The 23,342-nt window shown below is 36.1% G+C and overlaps 2 protein-coding genes across 2 annotated transcripts; one reads left to right on the top strand and one right to left on the bottom strand.

Moving 5' to 3' along the window:
- Nucleotides 1–135: 135 nt before the first annotated feature.
- LOC110459831 (GDP-D-glucose phosphorylase 1-like) lies at nucleotides 136–11,963 on the bottom strand. The gene is made up of 11 exons (XM_021512284.1): nucleotides 11,864–11,963; nucleotides 10,448–10,531; nucleotides 10,143–10,259; nucleotides 9,319–9,516; nucleotides 8,575–8,661; nucleotides 5,885–5,943; nucleotides 4,874–4,976; nucleotides 4,130–4,230; nucleotides 3,826–3,971; nucleotides 3,172–3,237; nucleotides 136–2,900 (listed from the first exon to the last, which is right to left on the bottom strand). Exons 1-11 carry the CDS (start codon nucleotides 11,882–11,884, stop codon nucleotides 2,764–2,766), a joined length of 1,119 nt encoding a protein of 372 aa, XP_021367959.1. The 5' UTR covers nucleotides 11,885–11,963; the 3' UTR covers nucleotides 136–2,763.
- A 1,933-nt stretch (nucleotides 11,964–13,896) lies between these two features.
- On the top strand, nucleotides 13,897–18,574 carry LOC110459838. The gene is made up of 2 exons (XM_021512295.1): nucleotides 13,897–14,482; nucleotides 18,192–18,574. Exons 1-2 carry the CDS (start codon nucleotides 13,954–13,956, stop codon nucleotides 18,473–18,475), a joined length of 813 nt encoding a protein of 270 aa, XP_021367970.1. The 5' UTR covers nucleotides 13,897–13,953; the 3' UTR covers nucleotides 18,476–18,574.
- The last annotated feature ends 4,768 nt before the right edge of the window (nucleotides 18,575–23,342 follow it).

The following is a 23,342-nucleotide window of genomic DNA, read 5'->3' as shown; positions in this document are numbered from 1 at the left end:
CATCCAGGTTGTTACCAACTAGTGGGTAACCAAAATAGTTTAACATCTCCTGGCGTGTTTATACAATGAGTCGGGAGTGAGGAAACCTATATTTTAATAGTGGTTGTGGGAGAAATTGGCATACACAACTTTGTAATGGAGTACATTAAAGATATGCATGCTCTAGAAAGAGTCGATCCATAACTATAGTAGTTGCAAAAGAAACCCGTTACTGTTTACAACTGAAGTGAGCAATGTTTTAATTGACTGCTTTTTCTATAAACAAGGAAAAAGAAAGGCAATGAAATCTTCAGCTTTTACAAAATGTCTTCATTTAACGCTTTTCACATAGAAATACAAATTATTATACATGTACAAATAAATGTATACAGGTGTAAATAGACTTTTTATACCAAACATTTTTTTCAAGAATTGCAATAAAATATCATCACAAGTTGTTACTGGTGCTACAAAATTAGAAATATTGATAAAATATATAAATATATGAAGAAAATGGTCGGCACACGCTGAGCATCCATCACCGTCACAAAATAACTTGGTTCCATGAAATGTTTTATCAAAACACCCCAGATTACCTCTTTGGTCTTTTTCTATAATCATTAGACATCCTGATAAGCTTCACAGAAAGATAGTTAAAAGGTCAGATAATACAACTGTTACAGAGATTCCTTGTTTTAAAAAAAGCAGGTGCCGTCTGCCACTAACATATATGTTAGAACTCTCTCCCTTTATGTATACAAAACAATAAATTTATTTCTTACATGAAGATTTATCTACGATCCAATGACCCACATGCTGCCCCAGCTACATAACTACTGTGCCTTGGGTAGCTAGTACACAAGGTGATGTGACAAAGTCTTTTCTTACCTAATTATAAAATCATTTAATCTCTTCCGAACATTAGCATCACCCAACTCATCTTCGCTAGCCAAGGGTTCGCTTCGTATACACTCCACTTACCCTTGGCAGATATAGCCGTGTTTACGAGCCTTCAAATTATCGCGCGATGGCAATCGCTCGCATCCAATGAAATAACGTCTTACATATAGCGCTGTTGAAAAGGGTAAATAGTAATGGCGGCGCCCAGTGAGGAGTGTATACGAAGCGAACCCTTGGCTTGCGAAGATGCACCCAACTACATTAAGTCTTTTTAATATCCACAGTAAACTATAGTAAAAGTAACAATGTTATGTCCTCACTAACACTGAATTAGTTAGTGAATAATTACATAAATACACGAAATAGTGCTGTCTTTCTGGTACGATATGACTAACAGGAGGTTCATCAACCTGACCTGCAGATGATCTGTTCTTTACTTATATTATGCTGAATGTGGTACATACGTATACAAAATATGAGTAAAATAAATACCAATTGAGAACGGGTAAAATTCTTCACACATTTACATCTATAGTACTTTTATTTGTTAATAGACAAAAGTATGACATTTCTAAACCTGGCTCTGTGTCCCTGTCTTCACTTCCTGTGATATTTGGTCCCTACATTCCTCTCGGTCTACACTGGGAGCCGTCCCTCCTATACTAATCTCGCTATATTCTTTGAAGACCCTATTCACTCTATCTTCTTTGGTCTATTTTATATCCCTGCAAAAGTGCTTTTATCTGAACATAAAATATGCGACCTCTTATCTTTACTGTAAATATATGAACATTAAGATACTGTTTTCCTTGTTTTTTGTCCTTTTATAAGGCTTCATTTAAAAATATATCATTAAAAAATATTATTATAAATAAACATTGAAAATATTCACATTAAACACCACTATCATATCAGCAAGGCTGTGCCAAGCTAAACAAAAAAATTTGGGATGAGTTTCATAAATCTTACATGAAATGAAAACAAAGTGGAGGTTATTTTATCACAATACAAGGAATGTAAGCCAAATTCATGAATACATTTTTTAACCACCATCAAATCCTTAACATAATTATTTTGATGCGATGTCTATTACCTTTAACTTAAGGTGTAACACTGCATCAGTTATAATCACCAAGAAGAGTTCCACTCAGAGTTTTACTTGTAGTAGTCTCCCCTCTATATAGGAGATAAAGCAACCAAAATGATTTTTTTTAGGTTAGAGTCACTTCCCCTGTCAGATTTTGCATATGCTTTGCAGCCCATAGATTGGACACTAATTTCATTGCTGGTAGTTCCTGTATTGCAACATCGGTAAAGTGTAGGCTTTGCAATGGAAAGGTCACGAGTTTAATTCTTACACTTTTCTTGTTTTTCTTGAGAGGTGTACCAGTATTTCTTTGTTAATAGTATTTCCAATTAAAATTTTCTCAAGTGCATAAATTCTCATTACAGACTTGAGATGGTCATGGTAGGCAAATGGAACAGATTCAGTTTGAATGGAAAGGAATTTTACTTAAATATATATGTGTCAGCTATGATTGCACAAATTGAATAAGTATTTACAACAGATATGTTTTACAATATTTCCTACTAGCATTCTCCATAAATTCACACCGTACAATCGTCCCCATCTAAATTTCCCACAGGCTTTGGACCTTACATAGATAATTCAGTGACATAAAATAACAATGCAGTAAACTCTTGTCTATACTGGACTGTATGATCAGGACTTTTGTCTACAATTGCCAAAACATTTGGTCCCATCAATGTCTATTAAGTAAATCCAAATCCTCTGCAACAAAGGCAAAGTATGTGTTCTCAAGGTGTCCAGTGTAAATAGAGTGTAGTACACTGTGTATGTAAAATTCTAGTTATCAGCCGTCATTAACTGGAGCTACAGGTGGGCTTGTACAACTGTAGAACATTGTCCTTCACTGTCTGGTACTCTGCCTCGTCTAGCTGAGCTGACCTAATGGTATCATTGACGGTCTCCTCTGTAAGCCCCTCATACATCTCAGCAACTAAAACAGCAGTCGAAAAGTTATCTCGGGACTTTGTTACAAGGTATCGCTAATCAGTACTTAATTAATCCCCCCACTGATTCAAATTAGGAATAATATATTGTCTGGATACACTCTTAAATATTTTCCTTTTTTTTCAGTTACTTTAATCACCTTTAGACTTAAACAAATCTATTCCAAATTTTCTCTTTGCACAAGGTGTGTTTGTAAGGTTTGCCCATGTTAAAGAGTTATCTCTGCAGTGTTTGAGAGATTTTTCTGAGGTACCTACTTTTGATAGGTAGGTGTCCTGCCAGCTCCACCACTGCCACATTAAAACATGCCTCTTCCTTCACACCTGGATAATGGTATCTTACTTGTTAAACATACACACTTTTACATTGGATAATGATACTTAATTTACATCATCAGTCATCTGGACTTAATCTTAAAGTAAATTTTGGAATAAACATATAAAAAAATAATCTATATACAGTAATCCCCCTTTACCTTCCACCTGGATATAAGTGTAGCACAGTTGGGTCAGGACATTTCCATTGACCAATTTGTTAGAATGATAGTATGACAATCTGATAACTAGGGTTCAAATCCTGGTCTACCCCAGCAGAAATTTTACATTCAGAACACTTTTGTTGATTCTGTTTTGTTTATCTCATCTTTATTGTTTCTCATTAATGTCCCACAAGGTATGGCTTTCTTTTCAGAAATGATTTATCAAAGCTGTAACAAGTCATACCAGAAAAAAAAATGAACACTTATTATAAGTTATTGGCAGTGGAAAGGGGATCATTATGTGGGACATATTTTTGTATTCCTCTTTTTTTCAACCTTCTTTTAAATCAAAATGCACCACGATTTATGGAAATGAAAAAAGCCTTTCAGTAATAAGCGTAAAACATCACCCGTAAAGTGATAGTTTGTGTACCTATAAACTTTTTCCTTGGCCACAAAAACAGCCTGATAGTCCTGTTCCGACTGGTCCTGTCTTCCCCAAACACTGTACCACGTGTCATAAACAGGTTGTGGGCTATCTCAGATCTCTGCATGTAATCTGCCACCAGGTATACCACCCTAAAATAAAAGTAACTAAGGTTAACAACGTAAACAAGAGCTATGTAAAGTCAGGCTTTCTGTATTCCTCTATCATTGACCTGTGTATATATGTCTAAAGGAACTGACCTGGAGATTGCTTCTCTCATTTATCTGTGTGTACGGATGAAAGCATTTACCTGGAGACATCCTCTACTGTTGATCCATGTAACTGGAACACAAATCCCTTGGTGGGCATGACCTCTAACTCGTACAGGATTCCCTTCAGGTGTTTCACAGGCTGTCAACATAACAATGTTTAACTGGTAGTTATAACAATCTCTATTGTGTCGGTTTAGCAATGAAAGGTCCCTAACGCCCAGTTCTAACTCATTTGGCAGAAAGATCCTGTTAGCTTATGCCTTAGTACAGTATTCATCATTATCTGTTTTGTCACAAACCTTTTCCTTAAACGACTTCCTCTAAGGAACCCTACAGCCTAGGAGGATACTATTTGACATACAGCTTGAAGAGGTGAGGGGATGCCAACAATATCAACATGACCGACATTTTTACCAACAATCCAGCTTAAATTTCCAGGTAAGCCATACATGCCCGAAATGCCAAGTGGATGGCATGTATACAACCTTATGTGGAGAGAAATTTCAATGCATGTTTTGGGTACAATTTCGAATATGTTGATTTATGGAAATATCATTGCAAATCTGCTCAATAGTTTAATAATTGTCATACATACAAATCCAATTTGAAAGAATGCCTCATTAAGTGCAACAATTCACCTTGGTATAATATCAGAACAATCCTAGAAAGCACTCGTATAATGTGTTTTCATGAATTTTCTCTTAAGCATGTATAAAGAAACAACGTGCAAATTTATGTTTATATCACAAACTCCACATCTAACAACATAGACAATGACTTACACAGGATTCCACAAACAGTTCTTGTTCTAGATAGTAGGCGTGGAGGTGTTGATGATTGACGGATGCAAAGGCACAGAGACTGTTGAACCCAATACGGAAGCCCCTGGAGTTATAAAAATGATACCAATATACTTAAACAGGTTTAATGTTCTTCCAAATACAAAACTAAACAATTGCAAGTATTTTCTTAAATCAGATGTCAAAACAGTTATTTCAAATATACAGTGTACCAGGTAACTTTCACCCAGTCAAATATCTGCCCTTTGCCGATAAAATCACTGTTCGCCCTGTGTATATTTTACCCTTAACATGTAATTACTATATATTGTATATTGTGTCCTTTAATTTTGTGTCATGACAAATTTGCTATCGTTGGGGTGGGCGAAAAAAAGGCAATAGTTAAATTACGGCGAAAATTTTCCGATATCCTGAAGTGCCATGAACTGCCAAAGGTGCATATGGAACCAATGCACACAGACTTACTGACGCATTCAAAGTATCTTTAACATACAACACCTGGAGCTTCCAGGTTTGTCCTCTTTGGTAGAACATATGATTACTATTTTAATTACCAGTATGGGCTGACAAAGACAATTTGAAGTAAATCATATGCCCTGTTGTTTGTGTCCAGATGCGATAGCTTTTTTCTCTGGTGTCTTGTTACAGGAGAGCTTAAACACATCACTCTATAGAGATCCAGACCTCAATCAAAAGACTTTCTGGTCTCCAAAATAGGTCATTGTGCCTACAGAGGCTCCGAAAAGAATAGGCCAGTCTTGACTCCCTTACAGCTGAACGAGCTCCTTATGACTTGTCTTATGATCAAAAAGTTACTGTTTGCAACGAATGGTACTCTTCACAAAGTCTGGGTGCTACCAGTACCTTAATTGCAAGCACCCTCCCCGTTCCTACGACATTTGCCAAAGTGAGGACGGGGCTTATTTGGGAGTTGGGTCTTATTCGTGGTCATATATGGTACATGTACTTACAACACACTAGACTGGTACTTACTGATGTCTACTAAGGAGAAGTGTCTCTATAGCCAGTTGTATAGAATACTCTGTCAACATCTGAAAAAAAGCCAGGACAAAAGTGTTCAGAAATTATAATTGTATATTATGTGATCATCTCTTACACTGTTTGCAATGTCAATATAAAGTTTTGGTGTTAGATTCCACTTTGTCTCCTATCATATTGCAAGAGAGAAGCAAAACATTGTGTAGTCTCCCATCACACTATCACATTGAGGTGGTATAATTGGAAAGCCAGTACACAATGCCAAATACAGAATGTTTCGTGAAAATTGGCAAATGTGTTAAGTGAAATTCTAATGCTTCATTTAAAAGGTAAACTTTGATTGTGAGACTTTAATTGACGAAAGAGAGAGAGATATACGAAATTAAAGATACCATGTGTTATAATAATGGAAGAAGAAAAGAAATTTTACAGAACTTGTTTCCCTTACTAAGACACTTAATATATCAGTTAATCATACACATCATTGGAAACCACATCATTGACAACTTGGTCTTTCAAGTTGATTATTCTTATACACCTACAGTGTTTTTCCTGGTGATTGTCTATGGGTTTACCGTTCAGTTTGAACACTAACATACACACTGTGTTAAAGTCGGATGGCGTGGTGGATAACACACTTGTCTTTTACCATAGCAGCCAGGGTTTGATTCCCGGATTTGGCGTAAAAAGACATGGGGTCACCTGTCTGACCATGAGGGTTTTCTCTAGGTACTACAGTTTCCTCCCACATGAAGACCCCCACCACACTCTAACATCCAGGCCAACAAGAGTTATATAATATAAGTTGATTAACTTGTTTCATAATTGTTGTAAAATAAATAAAGTTAATATTTTACACTGTATTTGAGTACATGAACCCAGGTAGGTTTCATTCTAGTCTGCCAATGCCAACTAGCTTCAATACAAATACCAGGCATCTACTGTTAGTGAAGTCCTTTCACATTATAAACTTCAAAATACCTCATACACTAGTCAATCATTATCTTGCTTTAATAAAAAAATCTTTAGTTCCAGGAAAATTTCTTTCATTCTAGATGAGTATCAATTGCATGTGTAACCTAGGGTCTGTGCAAGGTGATATATAGTATTACCATATAACACCAAAAGCCTGGTGTTTATTATAGATAAACCTGGGGTCTGAGTAAGTACACAAAATGTCTTACAGCGTACCTGGCCATGGCCATACTCTAAGGGAGTTAACAAACATTCTCTTTTGAGAAAATCCATTCCCAAATGGGACATTCAATCTTCAAGTCATTCTCAATTTTTTTCCAGTATAAGCATATATACTTTTAGCCCATGATAATGCATTTATTGTGGTACTGGTAGGTGTTATAAAGTAGTATATAGATGATAATGAATTTATTGTGGTACCGGTATGTGTTATAAAGTAGTATATAGATGATAATGAATTTATTATGGTACTGGTAGGTGTTATAAAGTAGTATATAGATGAGATGATAATGAATTTATTGCGGTACTGGTAGGTGTTATAAAGTAGTATATAGATGAGATGATAATGAATTTATTGCGGTACTGGTAGGTGTTATAAAGTAGTATATAGATGAGATGATAATGAATTTATTGCGGTACTGGTAGGTGTTATAAAGTAGTATATAGATGAGATGATAATGAATTTATTGCGGTACTGGTAGGTGTTATAAAGTAGTATATAGATGAGATGATAATGAATTTATTGCGGTACTGGTAGGTGTTATAAAGTAGTATATAGATGAGATGATAATGAATTTATTGCGGTACTGGTAGGTGTTATAAAGTAGTATATAAATGAGATGATAATGAATTTATTGTGGTACTGGTTGGTGTTATAAAGTAGTATATAGATAATAATGAATTTATGTGGTACTGGTAGGTGTTATAAAGTAGTATATAGATGAGAGGATAATAAATTTATTGTGGTACTGGTTGGTGTTATAAAGTAGTATATAGATGATAATGCATTTATTGTGGTACTGGTAGGTTTTATAAAGTAGTATATAGATGATAATGAATTTATTATGGTACTGGTAGGTGTTATAAAGTAGTATATAGATTAGATGATAATGAATTTATTGTGGTACTGGTTGGTGTTATAAAGTAGTATATAGATAATAATGAATTTATGTGGTACTGGTAGGTGTTATAAAGTAGTATATAGATGATAATAAATTTATTGTGGTACTGGTTGGTGTTATTAAGTAGTATATAGATGAGAGGATAATGAATTTATTGTGGTACTGGTTGGTGTTATAAAGTAGTATATAGATAATAATGAATTTATGTGGTACTGGTAGGTGTTATAAAGTAGTATATAGATGAGATGATAATGAATTTATTGCGGTACTGGTAGGTGTTATAAAGTAGTATATAGATGAGATGATAATGAATTTATTGCGGTACTGGTAGGTGTTATAAAGTAGTATATAGATTAGATGATAATGAATTTATTGTGGTACTGGTAGGGGTTATAAAGTAGTATATAGATGATAATGAATTTATTGTGGTACCGGTAGTTGTTATAAAGTAGTATATAGATGATAATAAATTTATTGTGGTACTGGTTGGTGTTATAAAGTAGTATATAGATGATAATGAATTTATTGTGGTACTGGTAGGTGTTATAAAGTAGAATATAGATGATAATGATGTTTACTGGGGATTACCTGGGGTCTGAATGAGTACACATCTGGTACTAACAGGACATGGCCATACTCCAAGGGACTGACATTAATGATAACCAGGTTCTGTGGCTAAAAAACAAAGATATTATATATAGATAACAATAACCCAAAGCATGATTAATATAAAAATACACAGACATGGTTTATCATATCAATATTTCAAGAATTGGACCTAGCATCATGCATAGAATTAAAATTAAATCAACACATTACAATAATTATACATGTATTCCTATAGAAGACTTGACAAGCATATAATTACATATATATATACTTATATCACATGCTCAAGCTTCTCTAAAGTGTAATACATTTATGATATGCAACATGTGTAATAACATTGTTATATCACAAGTAATAATGGGGCGACATCAATTATTAGGGTCGAAGGTAGAATATTATTTTCTGTTCCTTTTTGTAGATTATTTTTTGACAAACTCGTCATTTGAAGTGGGTCATGCCACTCTGTGATAAAAAAAGATGTGTTCCTATTTAAAGTATGAATACAATTAAGCTAGCTGGAGATTGTTGCATAAAAAATATGTGAAATGTTAACGTGTCTTAGATCCTCTAGAACATGCTCATGTAAAATACCAATTACACCCCGACTTTCACCTATTTGTTTCCTTGGGTACTACATTTGTACTACCTGTACCTGGTATCACACTCTATTCTATACCTACTTATATTTCCAGTGTATCATACACTGTTTTCCCCTGTACGTACCTCTTCATCCTTTGTACCGTTACACATTGCCTCTTCCACCTTGGGTGTGTCTGGAGGACTTTTGGTCTTTTTGTCCAAGAGGAACAACACTTCATTAGACTTGATGCGAGAGAAGTTGAAGAGGTTTTCGTCAAATGGTTGATTCACAGTTATGATTTCCTGAGGCTTCCTTCTTTCAGTGGCTCTTTTTACATTAAGCTACAAATGATCATATCAGGAAACATGTTATTAGACAGTCAATGTATGAAAATAACATCATTTTTCAAATAATGATTTTAAAGGGAGATAACTGTTATGAGGAAATACAAATATTACGATTTTCAAGGCTACTAAACTGATTTTAGTTCCAACAATGGGTTATTCCCACTAAAACTATGGTCATACTTTTCCCTCCTTTGTTTCATAACAGTCACCCAAACATTTTAAGAACAAATTTATAAATCTAGAGTGTTTTCTTGTCACAGTTGTGACTCAATCAGCTCCCAAAGGAACAGATGTCTGGAAATGCGCGAATCAAAAATATTTATAAGTTAACAATTGTTTTGGAATGTATTATTGACGGGCAGTTGGAATAAAAATCCTCCCCTGTGGTGAGGGTATACCAGAGAATCTCAACTACTGAGGTGATATCTTTAAGCAAGCCTAGGATAAGGTAATACAAATATCAACCCTCTGGTTGAGATATTTCTCTATCATACCCGGCCCTCACAGTGACAGTACCGCAGTAGAATTTATAAGTCACAGCCCTCACGGTGGCAGTACCGCAGTACAGTTTGTAAGTCACCAGTATCCTAAGTGGTTCAGCTCAAAGTAAGAACAATTACCTGTGCTACATATTTTTTCTCCCCTGGAATGATTTTGGTTTCCACCTTATCAAGGTGATACCTGAAGAATCCATCCTTCATACACTTATCCCACTTTCCTCTCAGCAATTTGTCAAACTGCAAATCAATCAAAATAGCACAAGGTCAGTTTCGATTTTAATATTACAGTAATATTTTAACAGGACAAAAATTTAGTCAAACACTACCAAGATAGATACAGATAAGAATTAAAGAAGACCACAATGATTTATGCACCGGTAAGTAAATTGTGGACCTATACTGACCACTAAATAATGAATACCCACCTCACTGAGATCATACTCCTTGTCATCCCAGTGTTTAGTCCCAGTAGTCAAGTCCTCATCACTGTAATGGAAAGGCTCCACATCCTGAGAGGAGAAACAAAAATAATATTGATGTCCGATATCTATACATATTCATCTTATAGAAATACATTGTGTAAAGATGAGCTATATTCCAGCAACCTGTTTCTTATTATAACCTGATCAACTAACTGCCTTAATGAGTCTATCAAACACCACAAACAACTGTGCACACCTGTCCCAAATGAATGCTCAGATGTGCTAGTGTAACAGAAGATGTCAAATGTAAAGGGTCCAGACTGGGATTGAAACCTAAAGACCTCGACACTCTAAGGCTATCTGGTTTTGGGTAGTCCTGTCCCACTTAATCCTGCTTGACACTCTAAGGCTATCTGGTTTTGGGTAGTCCTGTCCCACTTAATACTGCTCTCCTTTTTCTTTCTCCACCCAGCAGCTACTCCCTTGTTTTGATCATGTTTGAAGTAGTCGCTGTTGACATATCTATTGGTGCAGCGGCAGAAATAGCTTCTGATGACAAGACATTTTTTTTTTATATTTTTTATCGCCAGACCTATAATGGAGGAGAGACAAATTTTCCAACATGGCGGTCAATTCAGATTTCAATTACCCTTGCTACGTTAACTTGATAATTTAACGACATTATAGGCAGAACTTCAAGTTATTTAGGATATCAACAGAAATAGTTCATATTATAAACCTATTTATGAATGCGGACCAATGTTCTGTCAATTAATTCTAAAATCACCCCGGAGTAATTCACTAATGGGCTTGCTCCATTACAAGGCATATGGGATCGATTTAATACCCGGCCGGGTACTAGGGCCTAGGGACATGTAAGATTCTTGCAATTTGCAACCCCTTTTTCTGGTATCCCCTAACCAAGCATTCACACTGTACTTGAAACAATGATTTGTCTGACACGGCGCCACTGCAACAGGAGAAGAAAATGCACTAATTTAGAAAAGTGCACACCAAACCGTGTCAAACCCCAATGGGACCCTATGTGGGACTTTCTGACTATCTCAATCCAATAAAATAATATATAAATAAATTAAAAAAAAAAAGCGGTGGTCAGTCGTTTCGGACTAGGCCAAAGGCATCTGCGTCTGGTATGTAAATGCGTACAGATATGAAATAGCCGTCCTTCATGATCCTTTTTGTGTTTGTCTACATTTGTGTGATGTTTTGCTGTTGTTATAATGTGCCGAATATCTTTTATCTAAATACCGAAGCGTCTTTTACGCATGGATACCAAAACCTCTCTGTGCCGAAATGCCATCATGTATCGGCACACATAATCACAGCACTCTGTGCTACACCAAAGCCAAATAACACTTGAATTACACGTTTGGATGTTGAAATGAATTGCCACTTTACCTGGAATACGCCTGTTTGCATACTAATTGGTTGACAGGACAGTGCACGTGTACATTTGTCTCTCACTCGGCAAAACAAAACATGTCAAATCTGAGTCTGACTTGCGTTTGCAGCTATTTGTGTCTAAATCACCTAAAAGGAGACGATTCTAGTCCGGAATCAGAATTATTACTTTTTTAACATGCATTTTTAAGACAGTTCTTTTCTAAGCGTCTCTATCTAAATCTTTCCTTAGTTATTAATCTGCTTTTTTAGTAAAATGCCCGAGTGAAATTAATCATCAATATGTTAATTATGATTTAGTTTATTTATTGAATGAATTTTCTTAAGGAAAAAGATTATCCTAGTTTGGTTTCTAGCAAATAAATATACAACTAAACTTTTATCGGAATAAAACTTGAATTTTTCAACATAAACTGATTTTCTTAATATAAACAAATAGAAATGTTAATTATGCAATCTGTGAGTGGGAAGGATATGATCATCTTTCTGTAGAGTAGTTCATATATTCACAAATAAAATCAAGTGCTATTTATATGAAATTAGTGCATAAAAAAATCAGCATGAACACTTTCATAGATATAACCACGGACTTAGATAGGTAATCTAAGTCCGTGATAGATCTTTCTAAAATCTAAAAAGAAAGTTTCTTGTCTTGAACGCATTAAAATGGGAGTTTATACTTTGTGTGTGTGTGCAAACGTACACTATACAAAAATGTATAATTAATAAAACCTTCTTTAACTGTAACATATGTGCCCTGAGTATGGACCACTGACCATACAGGAACAAACGTCTCTGTCATGGTTCGCTGACCTATTTAATTGATGCGATATCAATTTAGTATATATATATATTCCACATGGCATGGGGGATGGGTTGTGACTTGGGCAGTAAAATAGAACTAATACACAGCTGGAATCACCGGTCAAGAAATAAAAATATCCAATTCAGATGGCTCAGGTGAACCTTGTTACAACTGATATAACCTAAAGGATAAAATATTGATGTGCTCATGAGGTTACAGTGCGCACACCAAACGGAGCTTGGGAGGTGTCGCAGGATAGAAACAGTATATCATAGCACGGATTTAGATTATGTAAGTCTGATAGACTCAGTTAACTAACGGTTTCACCGCTCACGACAACGCTATCGTTATTGCTATCACTTGCCAATGTATATCAATCATGAAGTCTAATGGACACCCTCTTGCTATTGTGTGTAGTCCTGTGCCGCCCCTGCGTTTCACATCCATCGTCATATTTTATCGATTCTGACCAGGAATAACGATTACAAGATTTGTAACAATGTACAAGATATGTCAGTGCCGCCGGATACTATTTTGGCTCGAATGTACATTGTAATATAAATTCTTTTACCAAACTGAGACAGTCTTACACAGAGATGAAACCAACAGCCAAAGCTACCAATAGAGACCAGAAATAACTTTAGTTACGCCAACGAAGGGACAGAAAAAGCTAGGCAAATATAGACACAGAACCATCAACTTTTGTGACTTTGTTTTAAAACAAGTAGTATTAGACTTGTAATTCCTTTCCTCTAAGATAGATTAAATCTTGTATTGGAGGGTATCGTAGAGGAGCGGAATTGACAGTCTAATTTTAATCATATATACAAGCTCGTATATATATATATATATGCAACGGTGAGCAGTAATGGTTTATTTTAGCTGTGATGTCTGATATGACATGTGATGGAATTCTTCAGAAACACTAGCTATGAACTAGTGAAAAGGACATTGTTATTTTAGGTTAGTAAATAAATATCAAGATGTGTGCCAGACAATGCAAAATATATTACTGGTGCCGAGACTAATATATGGACAACCATTGATAGTTTATTATTTGAACCACGGAATTAGATTAGATGCTATCTAAGTCCGTGTTTGAACAAAGGTCTAAAGCATTTTTACCATGAACTCGTAGTTCACTTTGATAACATGACGTCACAGTTAGCGTTTGTATCATGACGTCCGGCATTTGTACCAATGTAATCATTGACGTCATAATAGCTCCGCGCGAATTACCTACACAGTGGTTGTCAAGGGAGAACTGTATAATTCTGCAATCATGTCGCATACATGTATGAACCCACAGCAAACTATGGAAGTAACGATGGCGGCGAAACAGTTGTTCAATGAACATTCCTACACATGCAGACAAGAGCCCATGGAGTGCACGACGCCCAAGCCAAACACACATCTATCCTTCCCCATCGTGATACATGTGAATGAACGTGAGGGCGTGGACCCTAGCACGGGCTATCCCCCACGGACCTTCTACGTACCCTGTCATCGAGGCGAACTGCTATACCCTCACTGGCTTCACGGTTTGCTGGACCGCGACCTCCGGTTCTACACCACCTTAGATCAGGACACGGCTCATGCGGCTAGCGTGTTCCGAGAAGGACAGTTGTTGATTCAGAAGCTGAGGTCCATCTCAGCGACGCTTTCGTGGGATCGAAAGAACCCGGTGGGTCTAAAACTCACATTGGCTGAAAACCATGGCAATTGTCGTCTGCCACAGAGACGGCGACAGAAGGGTCTCCTGGCTGACTGTGTGTTATTGGATAACAAATGCGATTGTGTAGCGATCCAAGGTATGTTTGGACAAATGGTACCGTGACCAAGATATGGATTATGTTGCAAATAACTTTACAAAAATATGCTGTTGATCTGCAAAGGGTGGTTCTTCGTAGGTATATTGTGCGTACATGCGTCCACCAAAGCACAGGATAAAATATTAGAAAATGTTAAAAGCTTGGTGAAAATATCTTCTTTATAATCACTCAATGTATTGCCATACAGACTTCCGGAATCTTTCCGCGGTCTGTTTCTGCAATACTGTCAAGGCACTGCTGATAACTGCTGTTTGTTGCATATAGAAATAACTAAAGCAAATTAATATACAAGTCTGCAAAATTTTCGAGCTGACAGTGTTCAGTATTTGGGATATTTGCTTAAACCTTGAATTGACGATACCGATAGATGTGCAGTACCACGAAATTAGAGTGGAAGATTATATTAATACATTCCAAGTTCGTAGCAGTACTTTTTGAAAACGTAATAGAGTGACATTCGACCAAAAAGAACACCATCTAATTAAATATTAATTGTTTATAGAACTATCTTCGAACATTGTAACTAAATTAATCAAAACTACCCAAAAGGAACACATTGCTTGAACTAATTCCGACCTACCAAGGTAATGGAATTCGAAGGTCTGAAACAGTGTTAGCTTACAAAGGTTTCTCCGCAAATACCATTTTTCAGTATTTTTACTTGGTGATACTGCACAAACTATATTTTTATTATGTAAATCCAATGTCGTCACCTAATCTTACATGTATACATATTTAAAACAATATTATTATCGACATCCAAGTGTTTTTAAGTTGATTGAATTATTTTCATGTCAAAATGTCAAAACTTTAAGAAACTTGGTAAATATTTATTGCACGCAAATGCCAAAAGAAAAGCCCTTTTGAGCCAGTTAAATTTATATGTTTAATGTGAAAAAGGAATTATCCTCCACCATCTTGAATATTGTACTTTATTATGAACCATGTGTAATGTAACTGTATAACCTATATGCTGTATTGCATTTGGTAAATAAAAAACTTGAACTTGTATATTACTGAGACACAAGACAAGACATCGCGTAGCGGCCACATTGCCGGGGTTGACGATTAATAATGGGAGTTCCCATATCTCCTTATCTTGCGGGACTCGACCATGCTTTGAGAAATATGTCAGAACACAGACAAACATTTTAATTACCAGAATTGTAGGACCAAGCAATGAGCTAACCACTTCAGATGAGGGAACAGCTAATGTTTTGAACGATTATTTTGTGAGCGTCTTTGTAGAAAATGGAAACATTGAATAACCTTACTTTCGAATAGGAATTGCCAATCACCCCTCTCTGACATCAATGTGACAAAGGAAAATGTTGAAAAGCCAATCAAGAGGCTAAACCCTAACAAATTAGCTGGTTCAGACGGCTTACAACCTAAAATTTTCTTTGAAACATCTAACCAGATCTCTGAACCACTCAGAATCTTCTTCAACAAATCTATCCAGGAAGCTGAACTACCATCAGAATGGAAGATGTCTGTCCAATACACAAAAAGGCTCGACCAAACAAGCGGAAAAGTATCGGCCAATTAGTTTGACCTCTGTTCCCAGAGACAAATCTGAATCAAATGGAGCGTTATCGAGAGTACAGATTGTGACAAGCGGGGTCCCCCAGGGAAGTGTTATCGGACCGATTTTGTTTCTTATTTATGTTAATGAATAAAGCTATTTGCAGATGATGCAAAAGTATACTCAAGTATATCTACACCACTGGATAGGTAAGAGCTACAAATTAACATCAACAAAGTGTATGAATGGACCGAGAGGTGGACTATGAAAAGTTAATTAGCCATCTGGATACGCCGCAGTGGGCTAGTTCTAAATCGAGATGAGGGGCTCAAAGACTCTCGCACGTCTATGACCAAGTATGAAACAAAGCGTAGCTGAATCGAGTCATTTCGGTTCATACAGCGTGGCCGAATCGACATCGATTTTGTGGACAACTCGTACACATTTTACACCTTTGCGTGCATACGCTTCACTGGTCATTTGTCTGATGAAGGTGACAGTGTACATATCGTAAAAGAAAATCTCATTGGTTGTGTAAAAAGAACTTTTCATAATCCATAAAGGACTGAGAGGTGGCTCATGAAATTAAATTTACAGAAATGCAAACACATAATACATCCAGCAATAGCCAGTACGAACTTCACAAACGAACGAGTCACAACCATGATTGTAAAAACAGACAAGGAGAGAGACCTTGGAGTGACATTCGACAAACAACTCAAATTCAGCGAGAAGGTGTCTGCAGCCGTCTTCAAAGGAAACAGGATGTTAGGAATTATTTTTAGAACAGTTACATCTCTTAATCAATCAAAATTCCTATATTTCCTATTATTATACAAATCACTTGTCAGACCTCATAATGAGTACTGCTCCATAATATGGTCACCTCTCCTGAAGAAAGATTTACGATCACTGGAAAACATACAACGACGGGCAACTATAAAAGGTTAATTACATTGCAAGACTTACCTTACCCAGATCGACTAAAACGACTAGGATTGCCTACACTTGAATACAGAAGGCTGATATGATTCAAGTGTATTATTATGAATGGTGTGGACGATGCAGACAAGTCCAAATTATTTACCGAATCCACCTTTCCGGCATCTTGAGGTCACCAGAGAAAGCTCTATAAGAAACAATGCCGCTTAAACACCACCAAGAACAATTTCAGCAATCGTGTAGTTACCAACTGGAACAATTTATCAGCTGAAGTGGTTAACGCCGAAATTTTAAATAGTTTTTAAAATAGGCTAAACGTGCACGGGAAAAATCATGCACACAAGTTTTGTCCGTGCTTTTAATTTGATATGTGTATATATACTAATGTGACTGTTAGACTTAACTAGTCGAGACGTCCTGATATAACTTAATGTCATATGTTATTCATTACAAGCCACAGGCTTTGCATTTACCTACAAGATACCTATACTATGATAACTCTTAGTAATGGGACTTATGACGTTCGGGACTCGCATATACAAATCCTACAAAAACACGGAAGATAGGACAATTGCATGTACATTTCTACAACTGTGTACACGCCAACCCTAGTATTCACAATAGGTATGCAAGATATAATGAAAATCATAAATTGCACAAATTCAAAGGAAATAGACACATCTACAATATTGCATACACAGAACACGCGTCTACTTACCTGATAAAGATCCCAGTTCTCATCAATAAAACTTTCGAACATAAAACGTTTTCTTCGGGACCTATTCATTTTAACCGGTATAGACTCCGAACACTGAGAAATTATCGACTAACCTTTATGAGGGAAATGCATCATTGTCATCAATTACCGGAAAACCGTTCGTTTCCATGGGAGCAAACATATACACAGTTGTCGTGCACGTGATACATGTGTATCTTGTCATCAGATCTTAATAGTTAGCAGTTGATATACCCACGGACTTAGATTATCTAAGTCCTATACCGTAAACTTTACAGTGATCGCAAATTCCTGTGCTATTTACGGTTGCAACCGCGTTCCTGTTAATTTTCAATTGTGACCAGTTCTTGTTAAAATTGTGACCAGTTTCTGTGTTGTTTACGGTTGTCGCCACGTTCATGCGTAATTTGAAGTCCTTGGTTACATTCATGTTGTCACAGACAGTTTCTCTGTTAAGTGTTTATGGTATTCTATTATAATTGCAGGCAAGATGTTCTCGCTGATTATCGGGATGCCGTTTCCTGGAGACGTGATCCGTGATGTGGATGATCCGGGAATGAAGATAGATGTTGGGATGTTTTTCAGGGCACTTGATTGTGCTCCCACCGTCCGAGTCAAATGGTCCATATCACTCACACGTAGAGACATCCCGGCGCACGTGCTTGATGTTATTCGTGAACGGGAAGAGGAATTCGATGATTTCGATGATGACGACTCGACACTGGATGGTGACGAGTCCGATGAAGAAATGGAAGATGTAGAATTATAGCTAATCATTGATTAGCATCTTTGTTAAACATCCCCCGAAAAATACAAAACGAGAAGAATATTTCATTACAATACACATGCAATATAAGAGAAAACAACATAAAATGTAGTCTAATGTTTGATATCTTCGTCTTGGTTGTATTCAATGTTGTTTTTTCGTTTATTTGACCGTAAATGTGTAAAAATAATAAATAATTTCATAGAACTTTGTTGTAATGAAATGTGCGTCTCTGTCCCAGAGATGCTCCTCGCCAAAACCAGAGACGTAAAAAACTATGGGGCGCCGTTTTGGTATTTATTCAGAAAATGTGATATCATTAAATCGATTTTATAATATCATTAATTATTTTGTGATTTCATAAAATCTAATTTATGATATCATAAATTATTTTGTAATATTATTCAATTATAGCCTTTGGCTTCGGTCGATACCTGGATTTATCAACCCAAGAAAAGATATATTAACCGAGGACGCAGTCCGAATGTATAAATATATCTTTTCTCGGATCGATAAATCCAGGTATCGACCGAAGTTAAAGCTACAATTGTTTTATAATTTTCAAAACAGTGATGTAAGCAATCTGACAACAAAAATCGGAAGCGTGACAGTGCATTTTTTGGAGACACGTCATAATTCTATTCTTAGAAACACCAAGTCCTTCAACAAAAATCATGCGCTCCAAGTCAATATCGGTTTTTATCGGTGGACACGTGATGCACTCCTGGCAAATCACTTGTTGGGAATAATATGAAAAAATAATAACACTAATTATTTTATGATATCATAAAATCGATTTTATGATATCACAAATTCTTTTAATGATATCACAATTTCCATTTTATGATATCATTAAATCGAGCGATTTAATGATATTAAATCAAATTAATGATATCATAAATTCGAATATATGATATCATTAAAAGAAGTTATATCATTAATTTGATTCAATGATATCATTAAATTGCCCGATTTAATGATATCTTTAATTCGAATTTGTGATATCAAAAAATATATTTTTCTAAGGACTGCTCCCTCAGAAAGCGGATGTGGAATTAAAGAACGGTAATTCTGTTTGGATTGCCATTGGTGCCAATTTGACGAAGATGGATGGAATGGTAGCCAATGCTCTAAGAGCATTGGACAATGAAATTGAAGATGAGTTTAGGCCTAACGTTAGCGGTCTATATCGGAGAACCGTAGATCTGTTCAGACGAAAACGGGGTATGATCTATCAATATATTCGTTCTACATTATTCAGTACTTCTCGTCTCGGCAGCTCGGATCAGCACACCATTTAAGATAGACTATACATCTTTGTTGTCCATAGACTAGAACTGAGATGTGAAGAACTCATTATTTCGTGCTAACAGTTTCTTATTTTATGATATCATTAATTCAAATTCATGACATCATTAAATCAGGCTATTTTATGATATCATGAATTTGAATTTGTGATATCATTAAATCGATTTTTATGATATCATTAAATACGTCTATTTTATGATATCATAAAATGAATTTATGATATCATAAAATCGATTTAATGATATCACATTTTGTGAATAAATACCAAAACGGCGCCCCATAAAAAACGATCGTTGATACGTCATCGGATGACCCAGACAACAGTGGTTAGCGGTATTCTTGAGACAATTCCCAGAGTTTGGATACATTATGAGTACTCCCTTTGCACCATTGGCCATTTGATTGTATTACCTTCAGGGTTGGGGATGACGTTATACAAACTAGAACACTGACAGGTCAGTAAGGGCCCCGTCTTGTTGCAATATATCCCCCATAATCATCAAGAAGCGATCTGCCCATATAGCTGAGCTTGAAGTTTGACATTTGGACTTCAAAAAGAATTACAAGGAAGCAAATATACATTTTACATGTATTATGATGTGAGTCTAGTTTCCTTCCACCTCCATATTTGCTGGGCTAACAGAAATGTAAATACCAGTGCAACACTCATTTGTTAGCTTTGATTTGTTTTATTTCACCTTATGAACCTCCTCCATCAAGAGCCAGGGTCAAAGTCAGAGATCAACTTTGTCTTTGACCTTGGGACCCAAATGACCTTGACCATTAACCCAGTGACCCTGATCTTTGGGCAGTTGACTTATTCTTTAATTCAGACCAACTTTACTTCTTAACATCATAACAAAATGTTCATCAGTGAAAAATACAAAACTTGACCTTGACCCTTTGGACACTGTGACCTGGACCTAAGGTCAGTTGACTCTGTGTTAAGTTCTGAACAACATGGCTTCAAAATGTCATAAAAAAATGTTCATCAGGGAAAAGGTACCAAATTTAACCTTGACCTTTGACCCAGTGACCTTGACCTTTGGTCAATTGACTCCTTTTTTAATTCTGAGCAACATTGCTTCAAAGTGTCATAGCGAAATGTTCAACAGTGAAAGGATACAAAATTTAACCTTGACCCCTGACCCGATGACCTTGACCTTTGGTCAGTTGACTCCTTGTTAAATTCTGATCAACTTTGCTTCATAATGTCATAACAAAATGTTCATCAGGGAAAAGGTACCAAATTTAACCTTGACCTTTGACCCAGTGACCTTGACCTTGGTCAATTGACTCCTTTTTTAATTCTGAGCAACATTGCTTCAAAGTGTCATAGCGAAATGTTCACCAGTGAAAGGATACAAAATTTAACCTTGACCCCTGACCCGATGACCTTGACCTTTGGTCAGTTGACTCCTTGTTAAATTCTGATCAACTTTGCTTCATAATGTCATAACAAAATGTTCATCAGGGAAAAGGTACCAAATTTAACCTTGACCTTTGACCCAGTGACCTTGACCTTGGTCAATTGACTCCTTTTTTAATTCTGAGCAACATTGCTTCAAAGTGTCATAGCGAAATGTTCACCAGTGAAAAGATACAAAATTTAACCTTGACCCCTGACCCGATGACCTTGACCTTTGGTCAGTTGACTCCTTGTTGAATTCTGATCAACTTTGCTTCATAATGTCATAACAAAATGTTCATCAGTGAAAAAATGTCAAATTTGACCTTGACCTTTGAACCTCATGACCTTGACCTTGACTTTTTACCTCAATGTGTATTTTTGTGAACTGAACATCTTGGCCAAGTTTCATGTACATCTGTCGATAGATACCAAAGTTATCAGCCAGGAACAAAATTTGTGGACGGACAGACAGACAGAGTGATTACTATAGGGCACCCGTATCTCCGATACGGGGCCCTAATAAAGTCTTCTCATGAAGAACTATAATGCCGAGCTATTCCTGTTCATATGTAGAGAGAATGTTCATGTCATATCCCTAGGACTTACAATGGGCCACAATAAAAGGGACACATTAAGTAAAGCTATACCAATTCACGTCACTTAATTGTGTATTGGGTCCACTGCATCTGGTTGGGTGGGGCCAAACATTGGGAAATTTGTTTGCCTCTTTACATTAATTTCTTCTGAAGAACACTTTCAGTGTCAGAGCTTCTCTCTTTTATACGTAAAAAGTCTAGGCATGAAGAATACTGGTACCAGTTGTTCGTAACAATTCCCATGGATCCTCAAAGGGGGTCACAATAGGGGTCCATTAGTTATAACAGTTACACATGGAAAATGACATAACTGTTGATTTTTTTGGTCACATTACCCTTGGCAATGTCTTTTTATGACTTATCTACAACTATTTAAAAAAATCCCTACTTAATTTATGACCGAAATTCTTAGAAAATGGAGTCAAGATTGTTAAATGCAAATTAAAATTTATTCTAAATGAGGACCTAAATCCCTAAGGACAAGAGAGCAGCGGAAATTATGGCGAAATCACAGCAAAATTGAATATTAAGCTTATCTGACAGATGCTAAAATATCTGTCAGTGGCACAACTTTTTTTCCTAACTTCTTAAATCACACAAACAACTCTCTCCTCCACAGATGACACTTATTCCAGCAGGATAAGAAATCTTCTACAAAACCTTTAAATGTTTTGGTAAAATATCAGGTCTTTTTTTACACTAGTGACAAAAAAGTTAATTTGATATTTATTACCATAGACTAGTTGGAAGCTTAAATGGGTCAAAACAAATTCAGTCTAGTTGATATATACCGGTGAAGAAAGAGTTCTTCAGTTGATTTGAATACTTAAGTAGATTTGAATCGCACAAAATCCCTCGAGATGTAAATAGAAGCATAAATCATTGATCAGAAGAGTTCTTACTTCAATTGATCAAACAATAGTAGTTTATGTATTAAATTCAATTAATAGCACCAAATCTAAATTATCTGATTATTTCTATTTCTATGTGTTGTAAGTAGTGATACATAAATCCTAGATCTGCAGCTAGGCAGTTATACATACACAAATGATACCCCAGTCAAGGGCTGCCATGTTACTGGTAACCTTCTTAGTAGATGGTGTTGTAAATCGTCAAAAAGTATATAATTTAGGGATTCCTGGCGGACCTGCAAAAGTCTATGCAAGCCGTGCAAGTTTTTGTCAAGGCTCGCCTGAAAACAGCATCTGATTATTAGGTCCGACCTTATTTCATAAACGAACAACAGTGGTCACACCGGTTGAACTGTTTGGTTCGCGATAAACGAAAGTGGCCCAGATTCCTTTTGATAAAATCTATTTGTATTGTCTATTGTTTGCTCTAGCTACATGGGTAGGAACCCTCACAAGCTATATATATAACACTATTTACTGACTTGTGTAACTTGTATGAAGTTTTTTACATATTTGACTCTTCTGAACATAAACGTGGTTCATGAGTATCACTCATTTGAACAAATGTGATAGCTCTCTACTAATAGAAGCTACATAAGCCAAATAAAAATGTATCATGACTCTAGGTCTTATGTTTCTAAAGA

This window comes from Mizuhopecten yessoensis, unplaced genomic scaffold, assembly GCF_002113885.1.
Source record: "Mizuhopecten yessoensis strain PY_sf001 unplaced genomic scaffold, ASM211388v2 scaffold10227, whole genome shotgun sequence".
NCBI lineage: Eukaryota > Metazoa > Mollusca > Bivalvia > Pectinida > Pectinidae > Mizuhopecten > Mizuhopecten yessoensis.
This window is presented reverse-complemented; position numbering and strand designations above follow the sequence as displayed.

Coding starts and splice junctions, on each gene's coding strand:
- LOC110459831 (XM_021512284.1), bottom strand. CDS start 11,884: ATGCAAACAGGCGTATTCCAG. Junction 5,944..8,574: donor TGTACTCATTCAGACCCCAG/GTAATCCCCAGT, acceptor GCTTTTTTTCAG/ATGTTGACAGAGTATTCTAT. Junction 2,901..3,171: donor AGGACACCTACCTATCAAAA/GTAGGTACCTCA, acceptor CTGCTGTTTTAG/TTGCTGAGATGTATGAGGGG.
- LOC110459838 (XM_021512295.1), top strand. CDS start 13,954: ATGTCGCATACATGTATGAACCCACAGCAAACTATGGAAGTAACGATG. Junction 14,483..18,191: donor CGATTGTGTAGCGATCCAAG/GTATGTTTGGAC, acceptor TTATAATTGCAG/GCAAGATGTTCTCGCTGATT.